Source organism: Hordeum vulgare, chromosome 7H (genome assembly GCF_904849725.1).
Source record: "Hordeum vulgare subsp. vulgare chromosome 7H, MorexV3_pseudomolecules_assembly, whole genome shotgun sequence".
NCBI classification, from domain to species: Eukaryota; Viridiplantae; Streptophyta; class Magnoliopsida; order Poales; family Poaceae; genus Hordeum; species Hordeum vulgare.
The window spans coordinates 614550046-614577477 of NC_058524.1; the positions used below are offsets into that span (position 1 = coordinate 614550046).

A 27432-nucleotide genomic window follows, 5' to 3' on the forward strand; every position below is an offset into this window, starting at 1 on the left:
TAACTCATTGCATATCGAGCTTCACTTAATGTGTAGTGTTTGCGTGAGGTGATTTGCCATGCCATCCCTTGCATTTAAACCTGATCATGCATCATAGTAGGTTGTGCATCATGTGTCTTGCATCATGTGGTGAATATCGTGTGTTGATGCTTGTTTCCGGTTTGCTTCGTCTCGATAGAGTTCCGCAAGCATGTCGGAATGTGAGGACCCGTTCGACTACGTGGTTCGCCGACTTCGTGGAGTTGTTCTTCTTCCAAGCGGGATCTCAGACAAGATGACCATTTCCCCAGATACCATTACTATCATTGCCATGCTAGTTTTATCGTTTCTATCGTTTACGTCTCGTTGCCTACCACTTGTTATATATGAGCCTCTCAACAATGCCATGATAACCTTCAACCTGTTCGACCTAGCAAACCACTGATTGGCTATGTTACCGCTTGCTTAACCATGTTGTTAGCGTTGCTAGTTGCAGGTGCAGTTGCTTCCATGTGATAACATGGGTCCCTTGTCATATCACCATATATTAATGCTATTTAATTTAATGCACCTACATACTTGGTAAAAGGTGGAAGGCTCGGCCTTTCTAGCCTAGTGTTTTGTTCCACCTTTGCCCCCTTAGTTTTCGGCTACCGGTGTTATGTTCCATAAATGAGCGCTCCTAACACGATCGGGGTTGTTATGGGAACCCCCTTGATAATTCGTTTGAGATTAAAGCTGGTCTGGCAAGGCCCAACTTTGGTACTACATTTGACTAATAACTAATGAACTGCATAGGGAGTAATTAAACCGAGGATAATTTAATCAACCCCCGGGCCAGTGCTCCTCATGAGTGTTGGTCCAAAATGGACAGACTGCGGGGCCACCACGGGGCAACTCGAGGTTTGGTACCTGTAGGCTTTTCCATCCGTCGTGTCCTGAGAACGAGATACGCTGCTCCTATCAGGATCGTCGACACGTCGGGCGGCCTTGCTGGATTAGTTTTACCTTTGACGAAATATCTTGTGCATCGGGATTCCGGTGATGCTTTGGGTAATCTCAGAGTTGATGTTTTCCACTAGGGAATCCGACGAGATCGCGAGCTTCGTGATTGAGGATTTCTATGCGGCTTGTGGCAATTTGTGATGGACTAGTTGGAGCACCCCTGTAGGGTTAAATCTTTTCGGAAAGTCGTGTCCACGGTTATGTGGCAACATGGAAGCTTTGTTTAACACTAGTTCTAGATAACTTGAAGTTAACTTAATTAAAATATGCCAACTGTGTGCGTAACCGTGACTGTCTCTTTCGTGAGTTCCTTCTCCGATCGAGGACACGGTGGGGTTATGTTTGACGTAGGTAGGTGTTCAGGATCATTCATTTGATCAACCGTAGTTCATGTCCGCTATGCGTAGATCTTTCCACTCTTATTTCTTGTACTCGTAAGTTTAGCCACCAAACATATGCTTAGCCGCTGCTGCAACCTCACCACTTAACCTTACGTCACCCATTAAGCTTTGCTAGTCTTGATACCTTTAGAAATGAGATTGCCGAGTCCCCTGTGGCTCACAGATTACTACAACACCAGTTGCAGGTACAGGTAAAGGTTACTTGACGCGAGCGCGTTGATTGTTCATTTGGAGTTGCTTCTTCTTCTTCTTCTTCTTCTTCTTCTTCTTCATCGATCTAGGATGGGTTCCAGGCCGGCAGCCTGGGATAGCAAGGATGGACGTCGTTCTTCTTTTCTCGTTTGTTTTCGTCCGTAGTCGGACCCTGCTCTTACTCTTGATGATTATGTAATGTACCGATGTGACTCTGATGTAGCTTGTGGCGAGTGTAAGCCAATTCTATATATATATATATATATCTTCTTTTCAGTACATGTACTTGTAACGATATCCATTCTTGCGACACGACGAGATGCGCTTCTATCCCTGACGAGGCCCTCGTGCCAAATTGAGGATAGGGTCGCATCTTGGGCGTGACAATCTGGACCTGAATCCTTTCAGAAGCTCGGGTCCTTCATCCATGACTATGAAGATTGGAGCGTCGACATGGAGGAGTGATTGACGATGGCAATGTGTGTTTATAATTAGTACTACTGTCTTTCTAGGAACTAGCATAGACCGCTTGAAAATGCGTTATGTCGACTAGAGGGGGTGAATAGGAGATTTTTAGAATTTCATCACTGAGGAAATTCCTTTAGAGGAAATTCCTCGCTGATGACTAACTTACAGCGGAAACAGTAAAGGATCAGGAGTGCAAAGTTTCACTACAGCAGTTTTTCAGTATGAGGAATGTGAAAACATATTGCACAGTGAGCAGGCACGCAGAAAACAGATGAGGAATAACTAGCGTGAAGAATTTGGGGTTGAGGAATTTCAGAGAAAGTCTTCAGCAAATTCTTCAAACAGTGACAGTGAAAATCATCAACACATAATCTGAGGAATATAAAGAGTTGAGGAATTAGAACCCGATTCACAGCGAAGACAGTAGTTGATGACCCAGTTTCAACTGTTGTGACAGTTGTACATCTGGTTTGGAGCGGCTTGGTATTGAAACCAAAGGACACACAGTCCCGGGACACACAGTCCCTACCGTATTCTCCTTGGGCTAAGAACACACAGTCCTTGCCCAACACTCGTGGTAAGTCTTCAGGACAGACTTCCAAACCCTCACAAACTTGGTCACCCGGTGATCCACAATTGACTGCTGGATTGCTCTAGACCATGACGCCTAACCGTCTGGAGGATGCACAATTCTCAAAGGTAAAAGGCTTCAGTCCCACACACGAACAACTTCTTCAGTGATGCTCAATCACTTGGTTCTCGGTTTGTGGTTTGGTGTTTGGGGTATTTCCTCACTGATGAATATCTCTCGAAGACTCTGAGGAATTTGGGTTGCTCTTATGACAAGTGTCAGTTTCTAACGGAGCAACCAACCAGCTAATGGTTGTGGGGGCGGCTATTTATAGCCTCGGAGCATCCCGACATGATTTGACATTAATGCCCTTAACTAATATGACCGTTGGTGTGGATAAGACCAATGATGTGGTGTGGCTATCGAAACGGTCGGGCCCCTCAACTGTGAGAGTCCTCATGTCACTCATATTCCTCACTTGAGGCTTTTGGTAGGATTAGGCTTGGGTTGAGCATCATGAGGAAATTCATTCTAATGTGTTACCTCGACCCCCTTTAACAGTACGGTGTTCCTATTACTCAAGTGTGAAGAACACAAAACAGAAAGAGTGAATCTTCATGCTTCAAAGTCTTCAGAATGATTTTCTTCAGGACACACCGATCAATTTCAATATCTTCATGAGGAATATCAATTTCATCGCAGATTCTTCGAGATTCAAATCTTCAGCTTCAGACTAATTTCTTCAACCGAAGATATACATTTTTAGGGGTCGATATTCGTCGAATATTTCAAACTCCTCAGCGACTTATAGATCCTGTGTACACTCAAGAACACATTAGATACTTAACCTATAAGTCTTTAAACCACCAAAATCACTAAGGGGCACTAGATGCACTTACACCGCTCTAGTTAATTAGTTTGTGTATGAGGAACTTCGTTATTTATGTTTACTATAGGTTGCTTGTATTTTGCTAACTATGCCTCTTTGTGTTTCTCAAGTACATTATGTTGTATATTATCATTGAATTAATCAACTTACGATGCAGGTATATAGATCGGAGATGGCGAAGGACTGCTACGCCGTATTCATTGGGAGGGTTCCAGGAGTGTATGACCACTGGCCAGACGCTCAGGCCCAGTTGGAGAGGTACCCGGGCGCTAGCCACAGAGGGTTCGACAATAGAGCCGAAGCGGAAAATAGTTACTTGATGTGGATGCTACGACAAGAGGGGGAGCGAAACCAGTGTCTCAAGAAGTACTACATAGTTGCGCTCTTGCTCATATTGATCGCTCTTCTCTTCTACATCATGGTTTAGATAGAGATGATGAAACTTGTGGGTCCGCCATGACCATGCATTTATTCGAGACATGACTTGTGTATCACTATTTTTGAGATGTGATGATTTTTGTGTTGGATAATGATGATGATACCACGAGACTATTTTATGTGTACGATATGATGAGAATAATGTATGTTTATTATAATATGATGAAACTACTGTATAGAGCATACACAAATACGTAGAGGAGGCACAAATACGTAGAGGGGAATTAAATTCTTGAAAGCAGGAATATTAGCAGTAGCGCTGGTAGGAATATTAGCACTAGCGCTGGTTTAGCAGCAACGCTTGTTGTCTACCAACGCTAGTGCTACCTTAGTTACGAGTAGCACTGGTTTTTCCAGTGCTACTGCTAAAACTTAGCTGTAGCGCCTTAGCAGTAGCCCTGACACCGACGCTACTCGTATTGGAAAAACAAGCGTTATTACTAGGCTTTCTCCTAGTAGTGATTGGTTGGCGAAGACTTTGACTCTGTGAAGACAATTACTCTTCGTCACTCGAACAAACGCCTAATCATGTAGAGAATTGCAACTTTCGAGAGTAATAGGCACAAGAACTCTCAACTCAGATCTAGTGTGATGCTCAATCACTATCTAAGTTTCAGCTCTTGATCTTCTCTGGGTGGATTTAACTCAAAACTCTCAGAGAGGATTTAATTCAAATCTCTCAGAGAGGGGTGCTTAATAATCTTCTTAGAATTTCAGGCGGAGCAACAAACGAAAACCATTGGTCTGGAGTGGCTATTTATAGCCGCAATCCCGAAGGGGAACTGACCAATTAGGACACACAGTCCAGCCAATGGCCAACCAACACGTTTCTAACGATCATTTTCAAACGCACCGATAACTTTACTTGGGGAACAAGTAAAGTTGACTCCTTGGTTCGAGCATTACTCTTGAAAAGTCGCAACCCATAATACTATCGCCTCTTGCTAGCAAGTAAATATCTTGAAGCTCAAAGAGATTCTCTCAACTCTCACATGATAGGTTTCGGTTAAGCATCACAACAAACATAAATCTTGAAATACTTATACCCCTGTTAATAGTATGATGGTCTCATGACTATAGTAAGAAAAAGAAACAAAGAAATGAACGCTACGGTTTCACTTCGTGTTCATTCTTCTCGATTGAAATAGTTTATTCTCGGACGCCTCACGTACCAATTGCTTCATGCGAGCTAAGTAATCTAACCTTGTAACAGATATGTACCTTTTTTCTTCTTCAGTAGAGAGGTTATGAGGGTGTTTGCCTTGCAGTATATAGTATAAAAATTTGTTTCACTTCAGTAATACTTTTAGGAGTCGTCTTCGACGCACGATATTCTCGATAACAAACTCTTTGAGACATATCAATCTTCTCTGCAACGGATAAAACTTTATGTCAAGTTTATAGCAAACTTCTTAGAAGATTATAGCAATCTTATCGAAACTCCAGGGGCTATTTCTATCCTTTTGCATTTGCAAACAAATCAGTCCCTCACTATTTTTGACAACAATCTTCAAAACACAAGGGACAAGGAATTGCACCAACACTTCCTTACTATAGCATAACCTATTGGAAAACTTGTAAACAGAAATTCATGATCAAGTTTTTCCTCCTTTCCAAAACGACACGACTCAGGAGGAATTTAACCTCCTTTGCACAAAAACTTGGAGAAAACTTACACGAAGCTTGCGGTAAGTACTCTAAAGTTTTGAATCTCTCTCCTAACCATGGGTTTGTCGAATATGTTATAATCCATTTTTTTATCACGAGATAGAGGTCGAATCTAGACTTGTCCTTGATATTATCGCATGTTGAACATTTATGATTTTTTAACCCTGGAGGCAAGAAAGGAGCTGATGCAAATGATCATGACTGCTAGAGAACAATGGTGTACTGAAGAACCACTGAAGTTCTCAGGAAAAAATTACCATGTAAAAAACATGGATGAATTCAGAAGGTAACCCACGAAAAAGATAAACCTGTTGATAAAGTTAAACAAGAAAAGATAGATCTCTTTAGTGTTTATTATGAGGAAGATGAACTCAACGAGCGATTAAAAAAATTGAACATCACCAAGAAGGTTTTAACAAAGATCTAAGGCAATGTCTTTATCAAAATGAATATGTTGTATCCTATCTTTCTCATCGATTGGATGGTTTAGGTCATGTTGTGAATTTAGATAATCACTATCGTGTGATTGAAATCCAATGCTGGCAAATTGTAGAAACTCATTTTCTTAATTCTTGCCCAACTTGATGAAGATAATCTTTTTCTTTCTAACATTGTCATTACTAGAAGTGGTAAAAGTACACATGATTCAAAGAGATCTGTGTAGTATGAAGAAGAACTAGCCGAGAAGGAAGGAGATCCAATTTTTAAGGGTCAATTTTGCCTATTTCTTATATCTACTTTTTTCACAGACAATGTACATTTCCGTATACGTCAAGAATATTTTTATATACACGTTCAATTTAAAAAAATGCAGAACTAACTTAAAAAAACATGTTGTAATAGCTAATTTTTTATACATGTTTTTTTGACTTGTTTGGATTTCTTACCACATGTGTCATGTGGAACTTTTTATACTCCCTTTGTTCCTAAATGTAAGTCTTTTAAGAGATTCCACAAAAAATCTACATACGGAACAAAAATGAATGAATCTATACTTTAAAATATATCTATATACATTCGTATCTAGTCCATTAGTGAAAACTCTAGAAAGACTTATATTTAAGAACGGAGTTATACATTTGTCATATACATCAGAAACATTTTCATGCACATTGTACTCCATCCGTTCGTAAATATAAGTCTTTTATGAGATTTTACTAGGAGTCTATATACGGAATAAAATGAATGAATCTACATTCTAAAGTTATGTCTATATACATCCGTATGTAGTATACTAGTGGAATCTTTAGAAAGACTTATATTTAGGAACGGAGGGAGTATATTCTTTGAGATTTGTGGCACTGGGCCGGGCCAGTTTGGCGCTCGTTCCGTTATACGCGAGACATAATCGTCGCGTGCCTGCCCGGCCGCATCCTATTGTAATAGGCCGAGGCTCGTTTCAGCCCGGCCCGGTTGCACCCGCACCCCGACGCGCACCGCCTCCGCATCGCAAGCCCTCACTTGTCCCCATCCCCCTTCCCTGTCTCCGCGCCGCCGCTCCTCGCTTCCCATCCTCGCCGCCGCGTCCCTTCCCGGACCCCGGCCGCCTCCGCGGACGGCGCATCCGAGGAGGGAGCCATGAGCGACGGCGAGCGCGAAGACGACGACGACGTCGCGACCACAAGCTCAGCAGGTGCGCCCGCCGCCCTCCCGGCCTAGGGCTGATCGATCGATGGGTCATCCAGCCGGTTTTCATTCGCCCAATCTCGCTTACCTCTGGCATCCTCCCAGATGACGACGACGAAGACGATTACGAGGAGCCTGGCGGAGGGAGTCGCCTCCTGGGGTTTATGTTTGGCAACGTCGACGACGCGGGTGACCTGGACGCTGACTACCTCGACGAGGTGAATGAATACCGTGTTAGCTTATCTATGCTCGCCTGTGGAATCTCATGCTTTTGCGTTTCCACGGTTTCAATTGGCTGCCTCTAGCAGATGATGCACATGTAGACATTTTGTTTCAGTTGTGCAGTTTCTGTCATATGTCTCCTGAATGATGCGAATAGACTGATGGAAAGCTTTACCCAGTGTGATGTGGTTGTCGTGTTGCGAATGCACAAGTTCTATCTCGTCACCGCCATATGGGTTATTCTTTTCAGCACCCTGGTTCCATGAATCGTTTATCTCTCCCGAATGGTGCCGATTCATACCTGATGATTCGATACACCTTAACTTTATTTGACAGAAGTGCTTTATTATCATTTTGCCTGCTACCTGTAAGATTTTGCAGTTTAGAGTGATCTAACCTGATAGCAGCTAGCATTAGCAGCTTAGAAAGGTTAACTTTACAACGTCCAAGAATCTTGTTTTATTTGGTTAATTGAAATACAGTATCTATTATTGGTAATGCGAAATACAAGTATTAATAGTAGTTCTGTCTTTTTTTTGGAGGCAGCCACTACATAACTGGGTACACTTTCGATATTGAGTCAAGTTTGGAAAATTTCAAAAATAACACGAGTGGCCTGGACCTGGATAGGAGGATTGCCATTAGATTGACGGTTAAAATTCAAAGAATCATCTGATGATTCCGCTGTCCATATTACTGTTTTCTTGTAAATGCAAAACCATCCAAGCATTTTTGGCCTTTCCTCAGTAGGTCTTCTTTAACCCAAAGCAGTCAGTTCTGCAGCACATACTTGCCTCCATTGTTTGATTTTGTGCTTGAACTTTTGACAACAATAATGTATTTAGTTGTCTTTGTAATGTAATGATGCTTGTGCTTCATTTCTTATGACTTACTTTTTCTTGAATTATCAGGATGCGAAGGACCATCTTTTTGCGCTGGCAGACAAGCTTGGTCCATCACTGAAAGACATTGATGTATGTTAGCCAATGATAATTACAATGTTAACGGGATTAATCTTTTTTCTTCAAAATGCATTGATACTGTGTTGTTTGCTTATAGCTAACTAAGTCTTCTTCAGCTCCAGGTGATCCTTCTGAGCAAGGTAAGTGGCACGTCTGTAATTCTGTATAGGCATGAGCAAGTTTTAATGGGTCTTTGTTGAGTCTAACTTGTGAACTATTCATTATTCTGCTGTTCATTTGAATTATATATTTGCATGAAATAATTGATGCCTGATCCTTTTTCTGTACCGTAGACTATGATGAGAAAGCAGAAGATGCTATTGACTATGAAGATATTGATGAACAATATGATGGACCTGAAGTTGAAGCAGCTACAGAGGAAGATCATTTGCTATCGAAGAAAGATTACTTATCCTCAAACACAATGTTTGCTTCGGTCTGTAGTGAAGTTTCAGTGTTTGATGAGGAGGACTATGATGAGGATGAAGAACCATCCACTGATGTCGAGTTACCTGGTGATTATGTTATACAAGGTTTGGCATATCTGTACTCATGAATGTGCTTGTGCTTATTATTAGTTTATTCTATTTTTGTTTGGCATGTGCGAGTGCTGTTCATAGTGGTAACGTCCATTGTTTTCATGAACGGTGTCCATTTTGAACATCTGAAAACATCATGCAACTTCTATTTATGCATTTCGCTCTCCATGATTAGTTTGCGAAGAATAGGTTTGCAAGCAAAACCTTATATAGTTTACCAATCTCACCTGTTGAAGTCAACACCTTATATAGTACTCCCTCCGGTCCTGTTGACTCTGCATATTAGCTTTGACTGAAGTCCAACTTTGTAAGTTTGATCAATGCAGAGAAAAAATATCAATGTTTCTAATATCAAGTCAATATCATTACATGCAACAACAACAACAACAACAACAACAACAAAGCCTTTAGTCCCAAACAAGTTGGGGTAGGCTAGAGGTGAAACCCATAAGATCTCGCGACCAACTCATGGTTCTGGCACATGGATAGCAAGCTTCCACGCACCCCTGTCCTGTCAATATCATTACATGCATTGTAGAATATATTTTCATATTATATTTATTTGGTATTGTAGATTTTGACATTTTTAAATATAAAGCTGGTCAAAGTTTGACTTGAGACAAATCTAAAACGCGGACTAAAAAGGAACGCGTGTGTGTGTGTAATCTACCACTGAAATACGTGTACATACGTCCATTTGAGCAACAAATAATATGGATTGGAGGGAGTATATAGTTTATATTCGAATTTTGTTTATATGGATTTCATCTTGCTTAGTTGACGTAAGTCTCCTTTCCCTTTATCTATTTGGATGTCATTTCAGCTGAGCAGCTGGGTATATCACCCTCTAACGACAATCCTGCCAATGAAACGGTATCTAGCTCGTTACCACAACCAGGGGAATGTATGGATGTTGAATATGAAGTTTGTCAGGTACACATTATTTATATTGAACTGTTTCCCCCATGAATTCTGAATTACTTGGCATATTCAGTTAGACTTGTTGTTCATTCAGAATTTGGTTCATTTTTAATTAAGTATTTCTGCTCGTCACACAATAACATGTTTGGGTTACGGTTGAATAATTTTGGACGAAAGTCAAATTTACTTCATAGGTTCGATTATGCTTACTTTGGGGAAACTGGCCAGGGGACACTGTTTGTGAGAGCTTCACTCCACCGATCCACAGATGAATCTGCTGAACCTCTCCCAAACACCTAAACCCCTAGCTCATTTTGGTGGAGTTTGAAAAAGGCTGTTCCACCAGCTTCACCTCAGACCCATGCCCACCTAATGCCCAAATGCCCCTAGAGTTGGGTTGTTGCTGCCTGCAAATGCCGCTGGTCTACCCCAACCTGAACAGTCAGCCTCTTCCTCTCCCCCGTGGGCAACTCATTTCCTCCTCCTCTCGCCCATGGCTGTCTCTGCCCTAGACTTTTGCCACCCCCTCTCTCCTTGCAACTTCCTCCCCTACAGCTGCCTTCTCATCCTCCAAATGCCACCCTCATCCTCCAGTGACCTCCTTTACAGATCCAACACGGCGAGCTCGTTCCCATATCCACCACCGGTGACCCCTTCTCTCAGTCATCACCTTGACGGACTCCAGTAGAAAAATATATCTACCTGTCTTACTGGACTGCTCATGCTGTAGACACTTTCTCCAGTAGAGCCTGTAAGACACTTTCTCATGCTGTAGTTAATTGCCTCAACATATTTCTACTCACAAATCTGCAGTTGCTTTGTAATGATATATCTACATGTCTTACTGGACTGCTCGTCTCTAATAAAACAGGAAGAAATTGACATTGAAGAAGATCAACTCGAGTCTAAATCTGCGACTTCCCTCCCTGTTTTATGCATAGAGCATGGGAGTGCGATCTTGAAGTTCTCTGAAGTTTTTGGCATACAGGAACCTGTAAGAAAAGCCAAGACAGATCACCATAAGCGGCCAGTGAGTAAAGGTATTCAACAGGCCCACTATAAGAAATTAATCTAAGAAGATCGTCATGACCCCTTGACAGTATGTATACATTAGCTGGTGTGTGATTGGAGGCACATTAATCTGAAAGTAGTGGTTACATAGAATTACTTGCTGTTTTTGCTTAGGTTGTTAAATCTGAATATAAAGAAATTTAATTAACACAAATCATGTTGAGAGTTTATGCTTACTACTGCTTGTTTGATTTCCGATCTTAGATCATTTTATCTGACGCCCAGTCCTAACTTAATAGGGAGAATATATATGGTTGTATGGGTCGGTGCATGTGATTTTGGAAAGTCACATTTGTGCATTTGAAAAATTCTCCCCAAAATCATATATGTGCGACCAATTTAATAGACAACTAGTTTTAGAAAGTTATCACTTCTGACTGGCCATAGACCTCTCTCTGGTATTAATTGTTTCCAGAGGTCTGGATCACAAACATCTCTGACATTGTTGAAGATGACGAGGAAGTGTTTCTAAGGTGTGCTATTCAAGATGTCTCATCTTTGAAGCATATCAAGATGAATGAAGATTTTGTTGAGAGTGACAGTGATGAGTTAATTTCTAGTGATACTTTTGGGTTCAAATATTCATGCCTTTCTGAACAACCAATGAAGGAAGCACACAAAGATTTCCCTACTGCTCAACAAGCTCCAGTTTGTCCTGATGTTTATCCACTTGAGCATGAAGACTGGGAAAATGGTATCATTTGGGGCAATTCACCAGCAAGTGAAAGTCGGCCTTGTATAAAAAGCTGCGTAATATCTGAAGAGAGCTCTGATACTCACAGCGAAGACGAGGCCAAGGATTACGGTTATGTGTCCAGGTATTGTGATGTACAGAGTGGAAATAATGGTTCTCCAGAGCCTTTTGGATATACAGAAATGCCTGCTTCAGCTAGTTATCATTCCCCTGAGAATAGTTACCCTCCATCGACAAAGGAGACTCGTCCGGAGAAGAATGACCTAGACCATTCAGAACCAAATAACATAAATGGAACAGTTAAAATCGTTGCAATGAAGTGTTTAAGCAACCGCTCTCTACTGAACAAAGAATTGTTGGAAGGATCTTGGTTGGACAACATAATTTGGGATCACAGTGAGGATGCTCCTAAGCCTAAGCTAATCATGGACCTGAAAGATGACCAGATGCTTTTTGAGATTTTAGATGAAGAGAATGGGGATCACCTCCGCTCTCATGCTTTTGCAATGATTGTTAGTCGGTCAGTGAAGACTTCAACAGTGGAAATTTTTGGCCATAACAACCAAGTAGTTACATTCAATGGCCAATTCAACATCTCCAATGACAAATTTTATTCCAACAAGGAGATTTCACAGCAAGCTAAATCTCATGCTAAAAAGCGTTCTTCAATGGGCATAAAGGTGGCACACTCTGTTCCTGCTCAGAAGCTGCAGACCATGAAGCTAAACCTGAGCATGTATGAGTCTCTCCCCCCTTTCCATATAATTCCACATCTATGATTATCGTCTCATTTTGGATTTACAAACTTGTATTTGATGAATCTTGCAATATTTGTACACTTATTTCATCACAGGGATAATTATTGGTCATGGGTTGGCATGAATTTTTTTTAAATCGGGTGACAGATCATTTTAAAACAGTTCAACAGAAATAGTGTGACATATCAGCTGTTCATCAATAATGTATGATCAAGTGAACGACCGGCTGCTCTGTTATCTTGGGAAAATATTTCTGTAACAATAAATTTGGGTACCTTTTGAATGTGTATATGCGTATATATTTTACCACCGCCTCGCTGGTCTTCTGGTTCCTGCGACTGGGCTTCTTATTCTACTGTTCCATGACAATTTTTATATAATATAATATGAACTTCCTGCTTATTTTGGAGACCCGTCGTTGGATATAGTTTGAACTTGTGACAGCTGCTCGTATACTATAAAGATAACACTATTTGGAACTCGAAATTATCAGATTGCAATTCTTGTAAAATGCCTTTCCACTGAGTTTCTCCAGTGAAAAACATCGTATCTATTTGTGAGGCTTGGCTCCGTACACTCTTGTTCTCTCTCTTTTTTTTTTTGCGGGGGGCGTACACTCTTGTTCTTAGCTATATTTAGCAAGTATACTTCTGGGGATTTAGTTATCATGCGTAGCTAACTTACTGACTATTCTTGTCTGGTCTTTGTTGACTTCATTCCTAATAAGTTTTTTTTTTTCTGAACTTCCATGCAGTAATGAAATTGCAAATTTCCATAGACCAAAAGCTAAGTGGTACCCCCACGAAAATAAACTTGCTGTTGAGTTGCAAGGAGCTGCTTGTAGTCATGGGTCAATGACTGTTATAGTAATGACTTTGGGAGGAAAAGGAGTGAAACTTCTCGTCAATGCAGAGGAAACTCCGCTATCAGTTAAATCAAAAGCTTCCAAGAAATTAGGCTAGTACTCATTCATTATCCTGTCCTGTTTTGTTTATTTTCTTTTGTTTAGAAGGGCATCAATGGTTACTTTATGGTGCCTTAACTTTACTACATGCAGAATTCAGACCATCTGAAAAAATCAAATTGTTTGGTTCTGGAAAAGAACTTGAGGATGACATTTCCTTGGCCATGCAAAACGTGCGGCCAAACTCTATTCTGCATGTTGTTCGCACTGAAGTACATCTATGGCCGAAAGCACAGAGGTTACCTGGCAAGGACAAGGCTCTACGTCCTCCAGGGGCATTCAGGAAAAGAGCTGACTTGTCTGTTAAGGATGGACATGTATTTTTGATGGAGTAAGTCCAATCTTAATATTTCCTTCACACCACACATGTGAAAGTCACACTGGTACATTTTCAATTTCTTGCACTCTTATGTGAAAGTCACTGGTACTTCTACTGCTACTTCGGCGAAGTGGTGAACATTACTTTACTGCACGCTGAATCTGCTATTGATCATTTAAATGGCCATATGCTGTACTTATTGTTTTGATTGTGTATGTTTTTGTTTATTAATATGCCATGTGTCATCTTTTGCTTTCAATGCAGATACTGTGAGGAAAGACCTTTACTACTCGCAAATGCAGGAATGGGTGCTCGACTCTGTACGTACTACCAGAAAACTTCACCTGATGATCAGACAGCTACATCCCTGCAAAGCAACAATGATGGACTGGGCACAGTACTTGCTATTGAGCCTGCTCATAAATCTCCTTTCCTGGGAGATGTACGCTCTGGGTCCTATCAATCATGTCTTGAGACGAACATGTACAGAGCACCTGCATTTCCTCATAAGGTGGCATCGACTGATTATCTTTTAGTTCGTTCACCGAAAGGGATGCTTTCTCTTCGCCGCATTGACAAGCTGTATGCTGTTGGCCAACAAGTAAACTCTTGTGCTGAAATACTCTATTCTATATCTCTGCGATGTTCATTTTTGTCGCTCTTTTTCTTTTGACTTTTGGAGTTTTTACTTGAAGGCAACTAACTTTGTATTGGTTGCTTTGGTTATTTTGTTTATTTATTGTGCTGCAAGTTTATAATGCTGGAAAATTTTCAACTATAAGTTGCTACAATATCCATAAATAATCACTTTTTGCTATTTCTTGCATCTCATCATTCCGGGATAGGATATACTTGCGATAAATCTCGAACAGTTTCATCCATCAAATGATAGATTTGTTCTCTCCTGTCAGGAACCACATATGGAAGTATTTTCACCACGACCGAAAAATCTGCAGAATTATCTTTTGAATCGAATACTCGTATATGTATATCGTGAATTCCGTGTTAGGGCGAGGCCTGGTGTTCTTTCTCAGATTCGAGCTGATGAAATACCTATTGAGCATCCTCTGACAGAAGTTATTGTGAGAAAAGGATTGAAGCATTGTGCAGACCTGGAGGTAGATCTATCACCCATGTTTATTACTTCAGCAGTTGTATCTGTAATAGCCTTTTGTTTTAGTTAATGCTCTCCTGCATTCATTTAAACAGAAAGGACCCAATGGACATCTTTTTTGGACACAGAGAGCTGACTTTCGAATTCCGTCAGAGGATGAACTTAGAAGATTGTTGTCACCAGAAAGTGTGAGTTTCTCGAAATTACTTTTTGTCACTTGTGACAAACAACTACTTCTTGATGACAATTGACAGTCTCATCTCTTAAAGAAATGTTTGTGCTGGTCAGTCATAACGCCTGCTATACAAGGATCACCAGCTTGATCAGCTACTCAGTTCCGCCATTCCAAAGTCCCAAACCCTCGTGCATGAATTGCAAAATTAAGGGCATAGAAAACTTGTACCAAGTACTCCTTGTTATATGGATGATCAATTCCTTAAACCTCCCTCTCTTGACACAATACAGGGGTTTGAAGTGAACTCTTTATTTTGAAACAAGACCAAATGAAAATTAGGTCTTATATTCAATTCTAATATAAGAGATGACTGTCAGTTTCAGCACTCTTCTATACTTCAGACTAATATTAATGGTGTTTAGTGAATTGGAAGTGGAACCTTGGCACAGTGGTAAAGCTGTTGCCTTGTGACCAGGAGGTCACGGGTTCGAGTCCTGGAAACAGCCTCTTGCAGAAATGTAGGGAAAGGCTGCGTACAATAGACCCAAAGTGGTCGGACCCTTCCCCGGACCCTGCGCAAGCGGGAGCTACGTGCACCGGGCTGCCCTTTTCTTTTGTTTAGTGAATTGCATTTTCGAGAAAATTAGTAAGCTGAGGTTGTGTGCTGTGGAGATTCCAGGCACTTGTATAGAGACTGTTAGATAAAGCAGAAGACATATCTTTCTAGGGTGTGCTTCAGATGGAATTGATGGCCATGACTTGCTCAAGATTAGCGGCTAGGTCAACAACCATTTTTGTGTACTTCTCGTAAGTAAATAAAGATACTCACGAGTTATTTCATCATATCCATGGGCTGAATATATATATTATATATGTGTAGTGGTGTGGTTGACAAGCAAGGTCATGCATTTACTCTTAGAGCATCTCAGTTGCAATGTTTGGTGCTTATAAAGGTGTTTATACGCATATCACTGAACATCCATTTAAATATTTAAGCATCCAGCCTTCCAATACAAACTGATAACCCATGGAACAATCAGCGATTAACCGAGCATCTGCGGTAAAAGCTTGGAAGTATTATCTCTCTAACGTGTAACATGAGAAGACAATGAGCTTTGAAGTAGTGTATCCAACCTTGTTCTTCTATAGTTTAATTTCGCTTTGGAAGTAGTGTCTTATCATGCTACTGAGTATATGCTAATTGAAAGTTTAAAACTTCCACTTCTTCAGGTCTGTTGTCATGAGAGTATGCAAGCTGGTCAGCATCGTCTCAAGCATTTAGGAATCCACAAGCTTATTCAGCCTGTGGGACTGGCTTCCGCAATGAATCAGCTTCCCGATAAGGCAATTGAGCTTGCTGCTGCAGCACATATTGAGAGGGAATTGCAAATCACTAGCTGGAACCTTACCAGTAATTTTGTTGCTTGTATGAACCAGGTACGTATTTGCCCATTTAATGATAGTTTGTGGAACTAAAACCAGTAAACCACTTTTGGCACAAAGAATATCTTTGATGTGTTCTAGAGATGGCATGGATAACCTTCATCTGTTATGCTTTGCTGAATATATATTGAGAGAGTATGAACAGGTCTACCATGCAGCTACAGGAAAAATACTTGGTTTAAGATGGAAATGACGCCAGTAATTGACTAGTTACATGAGAGTGTATCCAGTGCACCCACAGTTGTGGTGCACCCTGCCTCGGTTGCCCTATCTGAAAGTGTTGAAAATTTCTGGGGAAAAGGGGTCACAGATACAAAAATGACAAATCCAGTGCTTACAGTGAAAGTGGGCTGGGCGCAGCCCAATTTTTGTTTCTTCAGATGTGTTTTGAGTTGGATTTGAAATCTTGTAACATGGTAGCTATGTGGTCTCTCTACATCCATGATTTTGTTTTTTCATTTTTTTCTAAAACTTCTGCATAGGGTTACTGAGAATGGGTTCATCAGGTGCACCACGATCCTCGGTGCACCATATGTTCTCCTAATTTCACAATGGTACATTGGGATACTCCAGTCCTGTTTGGACTGATGCAGTAGTGATTTCTTTTTATTTTGATGATGGGGACTGCAGCAGGCTTACGCCAGCCTGAACCACTTCATAAAACTGAGAACTATACAAAGTCCACTTAATACAGTGGGATTAAGAGAAAAGAAGGAACAATACAATCCTGCAGATAGGTAAAACAACAATGTGCAGTACTGATGATCATTAATCAAAGCCAAACACTGTGCAATGTATTCGGTGTGTGTATATATGCACTAAATTTGTGTATGTGCTGAGCTAGCCCTTTCACATTGCTTGATTTTGATAGTGTCAGATTTACAAATTAGTAGCCAGTGTCAGAGATTTTGATTCTACCAGTATAAGTTCTTTTGGGTGCAAGGGTGTAGTCTGCCACTGGTAGATTATTCAGTTGTACCCACTGAAGCGATTATGCTGAGCAGGTACGGTCATACCTAGTGGGTACAGGGTAGAGGGGAAGAGAGATGGAGATGGCATAGAAAGGGAAATAAGGAGATGGGAGCTGAATCAAATGAGAGGATAGACATTAATGGAGGGGGCACATACATAATGGGGAGGAGAGACCAATGAAGCGGGTAGGGGAGAGAGAATTTTGAGGACAAAAAAAGTAGAGATATGGTGGAGAGACACATGGAGGGATCAGCCCTCTCCCCTGTGAGCTCGAATGGTATCCACTACAGCAACACCATGACAAAGTCTATCATGGCAGAAGGGGGTGTTCAGAGAGATATTTTTTTGTATGATCTGGGCAATACAGATCACTATTATATTTCTTTCCCAGATCATTGGCAGCTCTTGCTGGATAGTATGTCTTAAATGCACGTTTGTATGTGCCTTTAGAAAAAGTACACAATTAGTTTTCTTTGTCTATTGGTGCGTGATTCGGTTCAACTGTTCTACTGATCTAATCTAGTTTTCTTGGGTGTATGCAGGACAAAGAAAATATAGAAAGGCTAGAAATCTCTGGTATTGGTGATCCATCTGGCCGTGGGCTAGGATTTAGCTATGTGCGAGTAAATCCTTTCTCCAATTTATCTCATAAGAAAAAGCCGGCTGCAGCCAAAGGTACCACTGTTACTGGGACGGATGCTGATCTTCGCAGGTTGAGCATGGATGCTGCCCGAGAGGTATCATCAGATCTAATGATCTAGCAGCACTATGCACATTAACATTGCCAGAGGGTTCCAGGCGTTTGCATGGCTTGGGATCATGGAACATGAATCAGTAAAACCATAGATGTCGACTAGTAATCTTTCACATTGTTATTTTAGTTACTGGTTTATGAAGAAAGTTACGTGTCGATCCCTGCAAAAAACATAATGATTACCTCCATACAGTAAAAGATATAGTGGCCAAAATGCCACTGGCTATGACAACGAGAAGTGGGATCTACTCGCACATGTGATTAACCATGGAAGACAATCTGACGTATTTACATATATGTCACACATTTTTTCTGTCTTTTTACACTTTGTTCACTCATGCTTTCCATTGATAACATTGTAAATAGTTGCTTCTCAAATTCGGCGTTCCAGACGAGCAACTTGATAAATTAACAAGGTGGCATCGAATTGCTATGGTGAGGAAGCTTTCAAGTGAGCAAGCAGCGTCAGGAATTATGATTGATGAAATTCCAGTTAGCAAGTTTGCACGTGGACAAAGGATGTCTTTTCTGCAGCTTCAACATCAAGCTAAAGAGAAATGTCAGGAAATTTGGGACAGACAAGTTCAGTCACTTTCTGCCATAGACGGTGATGACAATGACAGTGATACAGAAGCCAACAGCGATTTGGACTCGTTTGCTGGGGATCTTGAAAATTTGTTGGATGCTGAAGAATTTGACAATGAAGATGTTGGTACTGGAGATCTGAGAAGTGATAAAGGAGAAATTATGGGAGGGCTTAAAATGAGAAAATGCTCTCCTCAAGTCCAATTTAACGAGGAAAATCAAGATGATCAGGCAGAAGCTGCTCTAGTAAAAAAATTGCTCGAAGGTCGTTGATTGCTACTTTCATAGTTTTGCTTTCCAGATACCAAATTTAGTAATTGTTATTAATAGACTATCATGTTGCAGAGAGTGGTAATGACATAAAGTGGAAGAAACAACCTGTGGAAATGACAAATTATGGCACCTCTAGGTATAACTATGGTTCATGTATAACCAGGGTGCCAATAAAACGAAGCAGTGTAAGGCCGGGCAAATGATTAAATCGTCTGGTTATGCAAGTGCATTGACCCTAGAGGAGAGCACGCCAAGAGGAGTGAAAGAGGTACGAGAAGTTCAACTGAAGTTCGAAACCTAGTCTTGGTTGTTGCTGATTCAGTTTTGTTGCCATACTGATTTGTATGAAGAATCTATGGTTCATGTTTTGAACTTCTAGACTTGTTTTAATAGCAGTATCATTTAATATAGCAGGGATCATATCTTCTTTACTTTTTATTCTTATGTGACTTGAATTTTTCTTTTAAGGAAAAGAGGCAGGGAGCAAAGGGGGACAGTCTTGTATGTGGAGCTTGTGGAACGGTAAGGCATAGTACATTGAATTACTCGCATGTTCTGAAATTCCCCCCTGACTTTGTGTCACATTGTTATTGCATAGCTTGGGCACATGCGGACCAACAAACTTTGCGCCAAGTATCGGCAGGATCCAGAAACCTCAGGATTGGATGTGATTTCCTACAGATCTAATCCTCTTGATGAAGCAAGTCATGTTCAAACAATGAAGCCACCGGGCAGGAGGTTGGTAGCCAAGGTTTCTTCTGAAGTTCCAGAAACTGAAGGGCCCGATTGCATCGAAAAGATTAAAGCAGTAAAATTCAGATGTGGTTCACCTGAGAAATTCTTGGAGAGGAATATGTCAGTGGCAGGTTCTTTGGTTTCTGATAAACTCACAATGGATGCTAATGATTTGAGATATACCGGAAATGTGAGCAAAATTAAAATATGCAGTAAGACCAAGTCTGAAGACTATCCTCCTGATACTCCTAAGCCATCAATCGTTGTACGGCTATCTGTTAAGGCAGAGAAGGATGCACCTCGTAAGAAGGTCACTTTCAAGCAGCCTAAAGGGCATGTAGGCCAGCTAACGGCTATTGAAAATAGGAGTGGTCCGGAGCCCATAAAGCTAAGGAAAATTGCTGAATTGTCAAGTTTTAAAGAGAACAGCAGAGAGAATGATGGTTGGTATGTTGGAGAGCGCAGCCAAATGAATTCCTCGCAGGATAGGTTGGGTCTGGATGGTAATAACAGACAAAGCAAAGAAGTAGTAGGAAGTGATGAATCCTGGAGTGCCTTTAAAGAGCAGCGAGCGAGACAGGAACAGAGGCTAATTCAAGCTAGGATGCAAGAAGCAAGCAAGGAGGAAGAGCTCCAGAAGTCAAAGAGGAAAAACAAGAAAAAGAGAAGACACGAATTTCGAGATGATGACGTTCTTGACCACAAGCCGTACAGAAATGACAGAAGGGTACCTGAAAGAGATCGATCAGCAAAGAGACGTAGTCCAGCTGATATGACAGAATATGCTCCGTCGGCCAAGCGGCGCAGAGGAGGAGAGGTACTTGTTCTGATGTTTTCACTCATGTTTGGTGGGATTGTACACTGTTTAATAATGTTTGTCTACAACCGTTTTTGCTGCTTCCGTCTTCACAAGGAGTTACATGATGCATCCTGATGCAGGAAGTAATAATGTTTGTGTACAACCATGTTCGAATTGAACATTTTTTTTAATATCTGATGCAGGTTGAGCTCTCCAACATATTGGAGAAGATAGTTGACCACTTGCGGAACCAAACCTCCATATCATTGCTGTTTCTTAAACCAGTGGTGAAGAAATTCGCTCCCGATTACTATGACGTAATCCAGCGCCCAATGGATCTGGGTACCATCAGGGACAAGGCGAGGAAGATGGAGTACAAAAACAGGGAGGGATTCAGGCATGACGTGGCGCAGATAGCAACGAACGCACACATTTACAACGACACGCGGCATCCTCACATCCCTCCGCTGGCCGACGAGCTCCTGAAGATGTGCGACCACCTTCTCGAGGAAAGCACGGATGTGCTCGACGACGCCGAAAGTGCGATCGAGGGGCTAGCACAATAACAAGATACGGCGCTGGCTGTATCCTAACATAGACTGCTGATCCGTAGCGAGGGAAGGGATATCACACATGTACGTTATTTTTAGCTTCGCCCTAGTTATTTTGCCTGGGAGTCAGAAAAGTAGATGAAAAGAAAGGAGGTGAATTTTTTTTTGGGAGTGTAGGCAAGCTCTAGGTTAGCGTCAGGGGCCCCGCTGTAACTATTTGGCCTCATGCTGTAAAAATGTAGCGGTATAACTTTTGTGAATATTCAGATGGTGTAGTTGTGCATCCTGGATATATAGATGCAGAAATGGTCAAGCAAAGCACGTGCCCGGGGTTGCACCTGGCCTGGTCAAGTCACTGATGTTGGAGCCACTTGAATCAGCAACGTTTGGTTGGTGACTGTTATTGCGTGATGACAGGTTATACTGTGCAGAATTTCCAAAGTCAAAGCGTGTGGATTAAGTTTTTTATCAGGTACAAGTTGGTTACCTGCCTCTCTATACTTTTAACATTACTTGAGTTGCTGAATGAGATGTGTATGCTTTGAATGGAGACTTGTGACCAGGCCTGGTGATGATGTATCGGAGAAGGAACCATCCTTTTAATGATGTTTTACTAGCTGGCACCGTTTCTCTTATTACCTGATGTGATGGCATGAAATGTGATTATGCCCGGGATGTTGACCTACTCCCTCCTTTTTTTTTATTCACTCTGCATATTAACTTTGTTTGAAGTCAAACTTTGTAAAGTTTGATCAATTTTCTAGAACAATTTACTGTATTAATATGTACAATACCGAATCAATACCAGTAGATTCATTGTTGAATATATTTCCACCTTATATATATTTGTTATTATAATTTTTCATTGTTTTCTATAAACTTGGTCAAACTTAGGATAAATGTAATATGCAAAATAAATAAATAAATCAAAACAGAGTGCAACAACTGCGGGCACAAACCTCACCTCCTTGGGAACTTGTGGGTGGTACTAGTTGGTACTTCTCATATCCCATGCTATAAGAGCAAGTACAATAGAGCTGAGTCAGCTGACTATAAGGAATAAAATAGTATATTTTTGCTTAGTTGGAGGAGAGAGAAGGTAAACGGGCTCTTAGTTAAGAGCCAGCTCTAGCACGTGCTCTTAGACACTTTGTAAGAATGAATGGTGGGTCATATAATAAATAAGTAGTACATTCTTTTAACCAACTATTGTACATGTTAGCTATAAGATGGATTATAGATGACATGGCATGAGCTTACAGCCGACAGCCGGCTCTACTATTGTACTTGCTCTAAGAGCGTTTTTGAGAGAGGAGTTGGTTGTAACTTGTAAGCAAAACCTCAAGGCAAAGGCAGCCTTGGAACGAGCAAAGGGTGTTTGGATCATCCCATGAGGACAGACATGGAGACATGTTATCGTGATTCTTTCACACCTGGTAAGCTCTTGTGACCAAATCCTACTTGATCTTGTGTGTCATCGCTAGACGCCACCAAACTTTCATCACGTAATTCAGCTTTCTATGACTAAACGCCGGGATATTTTACCTTGGCTGTTTAAAAAACTACTGCACACACGTAAGAAATTATTATTGTTTACTACCTCCATTCGTAACTACATGACTTACCAGTCAAAAATTTCATACGACACCTTTTGATTTTTGACTACTGATATGCATGGAAACATGTAGAATGGTAAACTGAAAAATTGTACCCGCTCCGTTTTTAAATATAAGTCTTTTTAAAGATTTTACTAATAATTACATACGGAATGAATCAGCACTCTAAAATATGTATATACATCCGTATGCAGTTCATAGTAAAATCTCTTAAAAAACTTATAGCTTAGAAACAAAGAGAGTAGTATCATAAAATTTGTCAATAAAAACATTTTCATAAAGTTTACTACTCCCTCTGTCCTAAAATAACTGTTTCAACTTTGTACTAGCTCTAATACAAAGTTATACTAAGCTTGAGACACTTATTTTGGAACGGAGGGAGTACAATGTATTCCATCCGTCCAATAACATAAGAACGTTATTAACACTAGAAAGTGAATTGAAGATACAGTTCGACAATATATGTAGTATATATATATACGCGTCATGTCTAAAACATTCATCATTGTTTTTTCTTTTTGTTGTTGTTGTTGTTGTTGTGCTGCCGGAGAGAATATAAAACAGCTATGCATTACTTTGTTGAATAATAATGGACGACGACACGCGCCTACTTTAATTTAGACCCGGCCGGATCGACGTACGAAGCTAGCACACAAACGAGCCGAAAGCGTGTTGCGTTTGGCAGTGACGAACAAGCGAAACGGTCGGGTTTTTTTTTTTTTTTTTGCTTCGGTGTGCACGACCCGGCTCATGCATGCTGCCATGCATGCACGCGCGCGTCCAAATCACCAGTGTTATGGTCTGGGATTAGTGCAAGCTAATCGAACCACCACACTAAGCTACGACCACGACCACTTCCGGTCGACAGCTACGTACCCTAATCTCTCTTTCTCACTGCCGTTTATGTAGGAGTAGATATATACTCCAAGAGGGGAGAGAGTGAAATAGTGGAGCCTGCTGCTCAGAGTCTTTGGTCAGCTATGGGGTCGTCTAGCCGGCGCACGCTCCTCGCCGTCCTCCTCGCGTCCTCCTTGTGCGCCAGCTCGGCGGCGGCGGCGCCGCTGGCGGCCGAGCGGACCCGCCGGAAGGACCCGCTGGACGGGCTCCGGCCCTACGCCGGCGGCTGGAACATCAGCGACCGGCACTACGTCGCCGTAAGCCCATCATCCATCCGTTTCAGCTTCACCTTGCACTCATGCTTGTGCTCACCGTGGTCGATGCATGCTGCTCGCTCTTGCAGTCGGTGGCCTTCAGCGCGGCGCCGGTGTTCGCGGCGGCGGCGGTCTGGTTCGCCGGCCTCGCCCTGGCGGCGCTCGCGGCCTGCTGCTGCCGGTGCTGCAGCCGCGGCAGCCCCACCAGGGACGACGACTACTCCTACTCCCGCAAGACCTTCGCCGCCTCCCTCCTCCTCCTCCTCGCCTTCACCGCCACCGCCATGTGAGCAAATCCACCCATCCCTTAATCCTGCCTGCGCATCGATGGATGGATGTGCGGCTGAAACCATGGATGGACGGACGACTGACTTGTGTACGTACGCAGCGTGGGGTGCTCGGTGCTGTACGACGGGCAGGCAAGGCTGGACAACAACACGGCGGCGACGCTGCGCTACGTGGTCAGCCAGTCGGACGGCGCGGCGGCGAGCCTGCGCGGCTTCGCCCGGTTCATCGAGACGGCCAAGGCGTCCGGCGGCGCCGCCATGCCGCGCGACCTCGGGGCCAAGGTCGACCAGGTCGCCAACAGGGTGGGCGCCGCCGCCGACGAGCTCGCCGCGCGCACCGCCAGCAACGCGCGCAAGATCCGGACCGTGCTCGACACCACGTACGTATCGCATATAGTACATCATCGATCGGCCGATCGATCAAGCCATGAACGGATTTACTGATGATGATGATGATCATGGTGTGTGATTATTGCAGAAGGAAGATCCTGATCGGCGTCGCGGCCGTGATGCTGGTGCTGGCGTTCATGGGCCTCGGTGAGATTTTTTCGTTAGGACAAAGACATGGCATGGCTCGTGATGTCAGGAAATTGTGTATTTTTCTAAAAGTTGCTGAAGATTTTGGTTAATAGCAAATCATTCATTAACTTTTCTTGTGATATAGAAAAAAAAACTATCCATTTCTTGACTTAGCAATGCTGGTGACTCAGTCAACTAAAAATTAGCAATTCCCACACATAAATTAATTGCAAAACCAACTTTGTACTTTCTGTAACAAAAACAATGGATAATTACTACAGTAGTATAACATTTTTTATTGTCCTCAACTTGTTGCAGTGTTCTCCTTGGCTGGGCTGAACTCAGTTGTTAGCTTGTAAGTCGCACAACATCCTCTATTAACTACATATGCATATTGTTCTTCCTTGATTTCCACTAAAACCTTTAGAATACATATTGAAAATATAATTGGCATGTGACTTTGCAGCCTAGTGTTTCTGGGATGGATCCTTGTCACCGCCACATTCATACTGGGTGGTGTTTTCCTTCTCCTCCACAAGTAAGCTAATCTTCATTACTGTATTTTTTTTCCAGAAATGTTAAATTCATAACGTTTGTATTTTAAGCATGAGAACCCGAACATTTTTCATGACAATTTTAGTTCACGCGAGGTTGACAAATATGGTAATATCATGACAAAAAAACCTAACTGAGAAAAAAGTTGTCATACTTTAACAACTAAAGTTGCCACTACATGTCAACTAAAGTTGTCATGGAAAAACGTTCGAAATGACATGCTTAAAAATCTGAAAGTTCAAAATTTACCCGTGTCCCTTTTTTATGACTTGGTCAGGTTAAAGAACTATCATCTGATTATGTAGATGGTAGAACTACTTATTCGTATGTACTAACTTGTTTTTAACTACATTTTTTTATTATTAAATCCAAAACGGCAAAGGTCAAAAGTCGTCAACTACTATGTGCTATGCATTTTTCTGTCTGAATTCTGCAATCCGGAGCTCTGCTCAACTGAGTGACTGACAGAGGAGCCTCTGCTCGTGTTTCTTTCTTTCAGCGCGGTGGGCGACACCTGCGTGGCCATGGAGGAATGGGTGCGCCGCCCGCCGGACAGCAGCAACAGCACCGCCCTGGACGACATCCTCCCGTGCGCCGACGCGGCGGCGACCTCGGAGGCGCTGCGCCGGAGCAAGGAGGTGAACCACCAGCTGGTGGCCACGCTCAACGGCGTGCTCGCCAACGTCTCCAACGCCAACGCCTTCCCGCCGGGCGCCGGGCCGCCTCTCAACTACAACCAGTCCGGCCCGCCGGTGCCGCTCCTCTGCAGCCCCTACCGCGCCGACCTCTCCGACCGCCCCTGCGCCGCCGGCGAGGTGCCGGCCGCCTTCGCGCCGCAGGCGTGGCGGGGCCACGTGTGCCGGGCGGCGGGCGCGCCGGGGCCGGAGGTGTGCGCGACGCCCGGGCGGCTCACGCCGTCCATGTACGCCCAGGCGCTGGCGGTGGCGAACGCCAGCGCGGGGCTGGTCGGGTACGGGCCGGTGCTGGCGGAGCTGGCGGACTGCACGTTCGTGCGGCGGGCGTTCGAGGCGGTGGCGGCGGACAACTGCCCCGGGCTGAGGTGGCACAGCGGCAGCGTGTACCGGTCGCTGGTGACCGTGGCGGCGGCGGTGGCGGCGGCCGTGGTGGCCTGGGTGGTGCACGCCAAGGAGCGGCGGCGGCGGCGCGAGGCCGTGCGGTTCCGGGTGTCGCCGTACCGGCTGCCCATCGAGGACAAGTCGCTGCTCAAGAGCCCCCGCCGGCCCTACCGGCGAGCCGAGAGCGGCGGGCTCATCGGCAAAGGCGGCTGGTGATCCGATCCCACGGTGCATCGTGACGGATAGGGCGGCCACGTAGTTGAGCAAGCCTAGTGGAGCTGGATATGTGTATATATATATATATTAGGTGTACTACCAAGCGACTTCTACACTCAAAGATATAAAATAAAAAGAGAGTTCTTGTGTGCCTTGCAATAACCACCACCCCCCTATCGCGAATGTCGTTTTGAAATTTGACATGGGGTTCGTAGCACTATACTTTTACGGTCGTTTTCATGTAAATTGAATTAAATAAATATAATTGTAGGCTTATACATTTGGATTGATGTATTTATAGTTAAGTGATTTTGCAGGTAGGTGTTTTTTTTTGGAAAACCCACTCGCGTATTAATTAAGGCAAAATGTTCATACAATCACTCGTTACTTCATATACCACGCAGTGTGGAACACTATTAATCAAAACAACATCTGACCTATTAATAAACCTAAACTTTACAATCTCATGTGCCACCGAGCTTGTAAAGTTTACATTCCCCACACTGTCAATGTTGAAGATCTTTACATTCGCCAGCATCTTCAATATATTGGAAGCTTCCTTTTTAAGGTCAATTAGGGGTATTTCAACGGGGCATGTACTATCAAGATAGTGCTTTTTTTTGTGTGTGGGGAACCAAGAGAGTTCTTGTATGGCTTGAAATACCCCTCACCCTCCGTGCCACGTCGAATGTCGTTTTGAAATTTGACATGGTATTCATATGTCCATTTTGATTCTCATTTCCATGTTTTTTGTTTTGTATAAATGTATATTTGATAGTTTATTTTAATGCCATACTATTGTTTATTTATTTATTTGCTATTGTGATGTTGATAGAGTTTTTAATTTCGACAATTTAATCATAGAAAACTGTTTTGTTTTTTTGCACACACTAAGAGCAGAAAACTTAGCTAAGCTAGCTAATT

At 42.5% G+C, this 27432-nt stretch overlaps 2 protein-coding genes across 2 annotated transcripts; both read left to right on the top strand.

Annotated features, from left to right (window-relative positions):
- Positions 1-7078: 7078 nt before the first annotated feature.
- LOC123413429 (transcription initiation factor TFIID subunit 1-like) lies at positions 7079-21406 on the top strand. The gene is given in 21 exon segments (XM_045106362.1): positions 7079-7244; positions 7343-7455; positions 8371-8433; positions 8519-8561; positions 8715-8954; positions 9784-9893; positions 10753-10921; positions 11368-12382; positions 13159-13361; positions 13462-13699; positions 13952-14288; positions 14599-14805; positions 14897-14989; positions 16207-16413; positions 17934-18128; positions 18512-18995; positions 19076-19137; positions 19140-19271; positions 19472-19525; positions 19602-20555; positions 20741-21406. Coding segments are annotated over 21 exon segments (5337 nt in total). The 5' UTR covers positions 7079-7189; the 3' UTR covers positions 21104-21406.
- A 2179-nt stretch (positions 21407-23585) lies between these two features.
- LOC123410645 lies at positions 23586-26790 on the top strand. Its single transcript, XM_045103586.1, has 7 exons — positions 23586-23858; positions 23945-24141; positions 24244-24522; positions 24621-24679; positions 24980-25016; positions 25128-25199; positions 25716-26790. The coding sequence occupies exons 1-7, from the start codon at positions 23685-23687 to the stop codon at positions 26506-26508; spliced, it is 1611 nt and encodes a 536-aa protein (XP_044959521.1). The 5' UTR covers positions 23586-23684; the 3' UTR covers positions 26509-26790.
- The last annotated feature ends 642 nt before the right edge of the window (positions 26791-27432 follow it).

Excerpts from the sequence above, each read along its gene's own strand:
- LOC123410645 (XM_045103586.1), top strand. The coding sequence starts at position 23,685 with ATGGGGTCGTCTAGCCGGCGCACGCTCCTCGCCGTCCTCCTCGCGTCC. Across the intron at positions 24,142-24,243 it reads GCCTTCACCGCCACCGCCAT|CGTGGGGTGCTCGGTGCTGT; the intron begins GTGAGCAAATCC and ends GTACGTACGCAG. Across the intron at positions 24,523-24,620 it reads CGGACCGTGCTCGACACCAC|AAGGAAGATCCTGATCGGCG; the intron begins GTACGTATCGCA and ends TGATTATTGCAG.